This window comes from Cebus imitator, unplaced genomic scaffold (genome assembly GCF_001604975.1).
Source record: "Cebus imitator isolate Cc_AM_T3 unplaced genomic scaffold, Cebus_imitator-1.0 Scaffold187, whole genome shotgun sequence".
Lineage (NCBI taxonomy): Eukaryota > Metazoa > Chordata > Mammalia > Primates > Cebidae > Cebus > Cebus imitator.
In genome coordinates, this window is record NW_016107502.1 from 262,841 (window position 1) to 271,452 (window position 8,612).

The window sequence follows — 8,612 nt, forward strand, 5'->3', positions numbered from 1 at the left end:
AAAAAAAAAAAAAAAAGTGGAATAATACAGTATTTGCCTTTTTATGTCTGGCTTATTTCACTTGGCATAAATCCTTAAGGTTCATCTATGTTGTAGCGTGTGTCAGAATTTCCTTCCTTTTTAAGGCTGAGTAATATTCCATTGTATGGATAGACTGCATCTTGTTTATCTGTTCACCTGTGAATAGACATTCGTGTTGACCGCTGTGACTAATACCGCGATGAACATTGGTGTACAGGTATCTATTTGAGTTCTCCTTTCAGTTCTTGTGGGATTGGAATTGCTAGCTCATGTGGTAATTTTATGTTTAAGTTTCTGAGGAACCACCAAACTATTTTCCACAGCAGCTGCATCATTTTACATTCCCACCAGCAACGAACAAAGGTTCTAATTTCTGTACATCCTCACCAACACTTGTTATTTTCTAGTTTTTGGATCATAGGCATCCTAGTGGGTGTGAAGTGCTATTTTGTGGTTTTGATTTGCATTTCCCTAATGATTAGCGTTGTGGAGTGTCTTTTCATGAGGTTAATGGGAGAAGACATTGCCTTCTAGTGTTGTAGTAGGATGAGAGCATGCAGTAGGTGCCAAATGCACAGCACAGCTCCAGCCCTCAGGGAGCTCACACAGTGGTGGGGTCACAGGACTAGGACGAGACTGAGACAGGTATGGGCATGCCCTCTTGGGTGGGTAGTAGGGCAAGCATCTTGAGGCTTCCTGGGGCTGCGAAGCCTAGCTGATTTCACCAGAAGCCTCTGAGCCCTCCAGGGACAATGGTGGGAACAGCTAGAATGTCAGGCCCAATTGCTGCCTTCTCAGGCTTCAGTCAGAAGTTCCTTCTCCACAAATAGCCTCCTCCTCCAGCCCCAGGTGTTTAAGACTTCAGTTGATCCCTGCCCCCCTCCCCCACTGCAGCCCCCGCTTCCAGGCCTTTGGGGATTAGGTGGGGCAGAGAGGATGGGCCCAGCCTCCTCTCCCTGAGCCCCAGCCTGCAGGCACGCAGTGTGGCTGGCTCACTCCACCGGAGGCCTACAGTGAACCAAAGATCTCCATGGGCACTTCCACCTGCTCTTGGGTGGGGAGGCTTGGGCCCTCAGATCCTCAGTCCTTTTCAGGTCTGAAAGCTAATAGCATTCTTTATAACAGGGCTTTGTTAACAATATTAACAATCATCACTAACTTTGGCTGGCCCTCTGCTGGGTGGCGGGTGCTTTACTTACTCCATGCCATTTAATAGTTTATGACCTAGGGGGTGGGCCGCCATGGAGAGAGGGGGCTCAGCTCAGAGGAAATGAGATACAGAAATGACCTAGCCCAGCCAGGATTTTGCAGCTGGGGTAATGATTTGAGTGGTACTATGTGACGGAGGTGGCCTGTGTGAGGCTGGGTGTGGGGCTAGGAGAAAGCGAAGATCCTTTGTGGACGCTGCATCAGGAATGCTCCACCCTCAGTCTTTAGGCCAAGGCTCCCATTTCTCTATGGGCAGCCTTCGCCCCTGGTGGGGTGGGGCCGTGGGTGTGAGCTGGGGGCTGTTGGACACATGTGCTCTGACAGATGGGCCCACAGGCTGGCAGGGGCGTCCTTCCCAGCCCCACCCAGGCCTGTCCTGGGGTTGGCTGAGGCCACCTGCCACATTGCAATGCGCAGCTGCCCGACTGGCCTCCTCCTTCCTCAGCCTGTGATCTCAGCCACCAGAGGGAGAAGACCTGCAGTTATGCAGCTAGGGGCAGAGCTGGGACAAGGACAAGCCCCTCCCACTACCACCACCTCTGCTGAGTGCTTTATGAGTTTCTCAGCGCCATGGCCCTTCCTTGCCTGCCTTCCCTGTGGTTCCCACACTCTACTGTAGGCCCATGCCCCTCTCCCTTCCGCACTTGTGCCTGACTGTGGGAGCCTCCCAGTGTCTACATGATCCAGGACACATTGGCTGCCCCCAGCCCTGGGTACCACTGTCCACGAGTGATAGGCAGGACCTCAGGTCCATATAGTCGGATCTCCCTCCAGGACCTTGCTTCATGCAGAGACTTAGGAATTGGGGGATCGATCCAAAGGGAAGGGGCAGCTTTGTCCCTTTCGAGGAAGCTCAGCCTTGTCGGGGGAGCACATCCCCAGGTGAAGCAGCCAGCGTGTACTAGTCTCAAAGCACTGGGGGCAGCCTTAGAAAACATACCTTCCCTTGGTGCCTGGGACACTAGCAAGCCATGAGACCGTGAGACCGTGAATAAGTCATTTCCCCAATCTGGGCTTCCATTTCATCTTCATCAGACTAACCAGGACCTCTGAGGTCACTTGGTCCAGCCCTGCTTCTAAGAGAAGTGGCCTCCAATTCCATGTTGCTTAGGAGTGGTACCATGCTGCAGTCACAGATGGGCACTGGCACCAGACTGTATGGACCCGAATCTCAGCCACATGCTTGCCTGTGACCCTGAAGAAATTTCTCAACCTCACCATGCCTCAGTTTCCCTGTCTATAGCATGGATGACAGTACCACCCTCATGGAGCTGTTGTGAGGATCGAAAGGGTGAATGCAGATACAGCTGTCACAGGATACATATCCCTATCCACACAGATATTTGCTCTGATAAGGTGTGCAGCAAGTGTTCATTGTCATAACATTGTCACGGGAGGGACAGACCACAGCAGCTCCCTCGGTATGTAAAACCTGGATTAGATGCCAGCTGGCCTAGAGGCAGTGGAATGGCCGCTTTGACCTCTGGAGCACCCACAGTAGCAGGAAGGAAGCTGCTTGGTTCCCCTAGGCTCACACACCCACAGACACCTGCAGTTCACTCCCCGTCAGGGGAATCCTCAACTGCCGGCCTCACTCCTGACCAGCACAGTGAGGCCGGAGGGTCTGAGATGAGCCAGCAAGGGAGAGGAGGAGGAAGCTCCACAGACAGCCAGGGAAAAAGCACAACACTGACAAGTGCAAACCTGGAGGACAGTATGCTAAGTGAAATATGCTGGGCACGGAAGGACGAATGCTGAGTCTCACTTAGAGGTGGAATCTAAAACAGTGGCGCTCACAGCAGCACAGAGTAGAATGGTGGTTACCGGAGGCTGGGGTAGGAGAAGTGGGGAAATGTGGGTCAAATAATACAGTTTCAGTTAGATGGGGAAATGTTTAGGTTTTGTTTTTCCTTTTTTTTTCTTTTTTTTTGTATTGTTTTGTTTTGAGACAGGGTCTTACTCTCCCAGGCAGGAGTGCAGTGGTGCGATCACAGCTCACTGCAGCGTCAATCTCCTGGACTCAAGTGATCCTCCTGCCTCAGCTTCCTGAGTAGCTGGGACTACAGGCATGCACCACCACACCTGGCTAATTTTTTATTTTTATCTTGTGTAGAGATGGGGTGGGGTCTTACTATGTTGCCCAGGCGAATCTTGAATTCCTGGGCTCAGGGGATCTTCCTGCCTTGGTCTCCCAAAGTGCTGGGATTATCGGTGTGAGTCATGACACCCAGTCAGGGAGGAATGTTTTTGGAGACCTATTCCCCAGCGTGGTGACTACAGTGAATAATAACGTATTGCATTTTTCAAAAGTGCTAAGAGAGTAAATTTCATGTGCGCATGATGAAAAATGACAGGTATTTGAAATGATGGCTATATTAGCTTGATTTAATCATTCCACATTGTATGCATATATCATAACATCACTTTGTACCCCACAAATACACTTTGAGCATTCTAAATGTGAAAATCCAAAATCTGAAATACTCCAAAGTTCAAAACTTTTTGAGTGCTAACGTGACACTCAAAGGAGATGCTCATTGGCCCATTTTGGATTTTGGATTTTAGGTTTAGGGATGCTCAACTGGTAAGAATATAATGCGGATACCCCCCAAATCTGAAAAGACCGAAAATCTGGAATACTCCTGGTTCCAAGCATTAGATAAGGGCTGTTCAACCAGTATGTACAGTTTTAAAAAGAAAGAAAAAAATGCAAAGATGGGCCAAGCTTGGTGGCTAACACCTGTAATCCCAGCACTTTGGGAGGTCAAGGTGGGCAGATTACTTGAGGTCAGGAGTTCAAAACCAGCCTGGCCAACATGGTGAAACCCTGTATCTACTAAAAATATAAAAATTAGCCAGTTGTGGTGGTGCACACCTGTTTCTTCACCTGTTATTTCAGCTACTTGGAAGGCTGAGGTGGGAGAATCACTTGAACCTGGGAGGCAGAAGTTGCAGTGAGCTGAGATCACGCCAGCTGCACTCCGGCCTGGGCAACAGAGTGAGACTCCATTTCAAAAAAAGGAAAAAAAAAAGAAGATGGCTGAGCCTGCCTTAGCCCCTTGGTGCAGCTCCTGTCCTGCCCCTCACTAGCCTCTCGCCCAAGGCTCAGATGGCCTTTCTGGCAACAGAGCCTAGAGCCTTGTGGCAGAGGGTGAGGGTAGTTGTGGGCTGTGCAGGGGCTTCATGCATAGACTGAGTCCTCTGTGATGTTTGGGGTGAGGGTTTCAGCTGATGGGGGGCTGGGGTCTCCCCTTTGCAGCCTGCTCACCACAGGCTGCAAAGGAAGCAGCACTGTTAGGGGGTGGTCCTGCCTGGTTTCTGAGAGGAGGTTCCATTAACTAAGTATCCTCGCTGGGCCACCATATTTGAACACCTGAGCCAAGAGTCATACCAGGGCAGTTATTCCTAGATCTGTCCATCGTCCCCAAAGGTTTTTAACCTAATTTTGTATTTTTAAAATTATTTTTCTCAAAGAAAGCTTCCCAATTTCTTTCCTTTATTTCTTTTCTTCTGAGATGGAGTTTCGCTCTTGTTCCCCAGGCGGGAGTGTAATGGCATGATCTCGGCTCACTGCAACCTCCACCTCCTGGGTTCAAGCGATTCTTCTGCCTCAGCCTCCTGAGTAGCTGGGATTACAGGCATGCGCCACTATGCCCAGCTAATTTTGTATTTTTTAGTAGAGATGGGGGTTTCTCCGTGTTGGTCAGACTGGTCTCAAACTCCTGACCTCAAGTGATCCACCTGCTTTGGCCTCCCAAAATGCTGGGATTACAGGCGTTAGCCACTACACCCAGCCAAACTTTCTAATTTCTAAATGTCTTAGCTTCACAAAAGTCTGGGTTTGCTCATGTACAGAAAAATTCAGTGAGACAAGGATAGGACAGCACTTTGAAAGTTATGTCAGACTAATCAGAAGTAAAAGGTTATTTGTGTTTATTTAACTCACCCCTTTGTCTTAAAATAGTTACAGGATATCTGACCAACATCTTAACATTCATTCCCTCGTCATTCAGGCAGCAAGTATTTATTGAGAGCCTACAATGTGCAGGCAGTTTTCTGGGTGTTGAGTATAAATAAGTGAATAAGTCCATGTGAATCGGGATTCTTGGCCTATTTATTCTGATGGGGATGGGGGCACAGACAGTACTGTATGCTAGAAGGTACCATGGAGCAAAGTAAAGGCAGTGGGAAGTGTCAGGGTGGGCAGGTAGGGGTATGATTTCAGCCCTCAGTGGGGTGGTCGGGAAAGAGAGAGAATGGCAGCCAACGGATGCAGGTGGTGGGGGCCTCTGGGGCAGTGTTCCCTGGAGGAGAAGCAGGAAGTGCAAGGACCTTGGTGGGGCAGGTGTGGGCCTGGTGTTCCAGGACAGCAAGAAGTTTAGGATGGAGCAGGTGAACTAGATCAGAGAGGTGACTGAACTGGCGTGGCCAGATCCTGCAGGGGTTTCCAGGCTGCTGGAAACTTGGACACTGTTAATCTGAGGGAGATGGAAGCCATTGGAGGGCTTTTGAATTTTGATAGGGTCACTGCGGCCGCTCTTAGAGCATAGACTGGGAGCAGGGAGTGCAGGTGGAAGGCAGTGATCCTCATCCAAGCCAGAGATGACAGGAGCTTAGACCCTGGAGGGTTTGGTGATGCACAGTGGCTGAATTCGGGATACGTTTTGGAGGTAGAACTACACCGGACTCATTCATTCAACATATAGGTGCCAGGTATTGGAGATGCAGACTTGAACAGAGGTATAGTCTCTCCCTTTGAGCTGCTGAGAGTCTAACAAGGAAAGACAGACACGGGTAACTGATGAGCACATAACCTGTGTGCAAGGGACGGGCCGTAGGCGCAACAAAGAACTGTATCCCAGATGGTCTTTAAAGTGTCCCTGCCATCCCATCCCTCCTGCTGTCCACCACCAGCGCCATCACTACCTTGCAGCTCTTGGGAACCTCTCTTCCCCCATCATGGTTTTCTTTGCCCCTGGACTAGTCTCTGAGCTGAGTTACCCACGTGGGCCTAAAGCATGTTCATTTTACAGAAAAGGAAACTGAGCCACAGAGTGTTCTCACTGAGTCAATGTTGAGGTCTGTTTCCTGCATTTGTAGAAATTTGGAAAAATCTGGAGGAAAAACCTTAAAGGAACTAGATTTAAGAAGAGAAGGCTGAGTGAAAGTCCTTAAAGGGAAGAGACTTGCCGTGCTCCCAGAGCTCATTTGTGGAGCTGCCAGGTTCTAGCCCGGCTCCCCAGCTCTCAGCTCTGTGGTCCTAGTTCCCTGAGCTACCGGTGATGACTTAGACCCGAGAGGTCGCATGAGTGCCTTTAGTTAGACCTAGGGTAGAACGGTTGGCCATTCACTAGACCGCCAAAGCATTTTCCTAGAAAGCTTTGAGAGGAGACATCTTGTGGACTCAGGGTTTTAGGTGTAGATCAGCCCACAGACAATGTCCCCAGACTCTGATTCTCCCCTCCCCCCTTCCTCCAACACAGACAAGGCAGTGGTCCCAGGCCAGCAAACCTTTTCTGGCAAACAATACCTCTGGAGAGTAGCCTCTTAATTTGGCCTTGGCATTGGGGAAAGGTCAGCTGGGGGGGCCAGCCTGGCCTTGGCTGTACACTGTGGTTACAACCCAGGTGGCAGGCAGCATACTCCCCTCACCTCCCCTGGCATCAGCAGCTTCCTCCCATGGACCGACAAGCTCTCCAGGCTCCGCAGGACAAGGCAGGCTGGCGGCTCCTCCCTCTGATCCCCTAAGGTGGAGCAAGAGGTGACAGCGCCCCGATTCAAAGCCTCTTGCTCTGCCTCTTCTCACCTGATGCTTTTCTGTATGATCTAACACTATCCAGGGGTCAAGGGCCACCTGAGGGCTTGCCTGACCACCCATCCCAAGCTGGCCCCTGGTCCTCTGGACACGTCCCTGTCTGAAGCACCCATGGACTCCATTGTGTGGGCACATACTGCCTCTGAGCTAGGTGACACTTTGAAATCAGGACCCCTTTCATCATCTTTTTCAATACTGGAAGCCATGGGCACTCCTGGGGGTTTTCCAGGATGCTTCAGGCTCGGCAGCAGTCCCTCGGGAGCCGGGCCCATGGGGAGCACTCAGCCTTGCTGTTGAGGTGTCTGAGTCAGCCACGGGGCTGCACATGTGCACTGACTGGCTTTTCTTCATGAGCGAACGGGCTCAGGCCTCCTCTCCGGGGACTCAGTGTTTCAGCAGTTTTGCCCCCCATGCCCGCTGCTGCCCACGGTCAGGACAAGAAGTGTGGACGCTCCTCCTCGTTTACAGAGACGGAGGGCACTGCGACAGTCACCCAGGGCAAGGCCAACGGCCCGGCACCTCCCTGGAGCCGCCCAAGTGTGCAGAAGGCCCTAGGAGAAAGTGTGGGGAGAGGGGAGGAGGCGGCCAGCGCTGGGTGAGGAATGGTGCGGTGGTCAAGGGAGGCTCTGGGAGTTCCTCAGGCTGTGCGTGGTTGGCGGCCATGGTTCCTGTTAACCTTGTTCTCAGGTTTCAGTCCCCACAGTGAGGCCTTGTCTTCCTCTCGCTGCTGGGAGGTCCCTGTGATCCAGAGAGGGAACACATAGAATCCTCACCCCACATTTCCACTTAGGATGGGCAGAGAGTGAGGGCAGGGCTCCTCCCGGTGCGGAAGGTACCCTGCACCCCCTCACCACTTCCAGCCTTTTGTCCTTCTCCCCGCTGAGAGGCTGCTGGTGTCTCTGCAGGTCGGAACGAGCTGATTGCCCGCTATATCAAGCTCCGGACAGGGAAGACCCGCACCAGGAAGCAGGTGGGCCTCCCAGGGGTGGTACCCCAGCACCAGCCTGCTCCCAAGGTGGGCCAGGCTTTCCTAGGACCAGGCTCGGGCTTCTAAGGGGCAGCAGCTCTGGGTGAGTTATCTCTGTTGGGCATGTCACAGGTGGTCCAGTTTCCTTTTTTTTTGTTGTTGTTTTTGAGACAGAGTTTCACTCTTGTCACCCAGGCTGGAGTGCAATGGCACGATCTTGGCTCACTGCAACCTCCACCTTCCAGGTTCAAGATTCTCCTACCTCAGCCCCCCAAGTAGCTGGGATTACGGGCACCCACTACCACACCCAGCCAATTTTTTATATTTTTAGTAGAGACAGGGTTTCCCTATGTTGGCCAGGCTGGTCTTGAACTCCTGACCAAGGTAATCCACCTGCCTCGGCGTCCCAAAGTTTGAGAATTAGAGGTGTGAGCCACCACGCCCGGCCGGGTAGTCCAATTTTCTTGGAATGTCTGTTGTCATCACTTAGGAGGAAACCCCTTGCCTCTCTGGGGAGTCAACAGCCCCCTCTCATCATTCTCCAGGAAACTAGGACAGACAGTAAAACATTGGCACTACTTTTTTTTTTTTTTTTTTTTT

At 51.4% G+C, this 8,612-nt stretch overlaps 1 protein-coding gene across 4 annotated transcripts in view; it reads left to right on the forward strand.

Moving 5' to 3' along the window:
* TEAD4 (TEA domain transcription factor 4) overlaps nucleotides 1-8,612 on the forward strand; it is an 81,243-nt gene that overhangs the window by 44,580 nt on the left and 28,051 nt on the right. For all 4 annotated transcript variants that reach the window (XM_037744823.1, XM_037744824.1, XM_017546055.2 and 1 more), the window contains exon 3: nucleotides 7,951-8,015. In XM_037744823.1, the coding sequence (XP_037600751.1) occupies nucleotides 7,951-8,015 (65 nt within the window). The remainder of the gene's footprint in view (nucleotides 1-7,950; nucleotides 8,016-8,612) is intronic.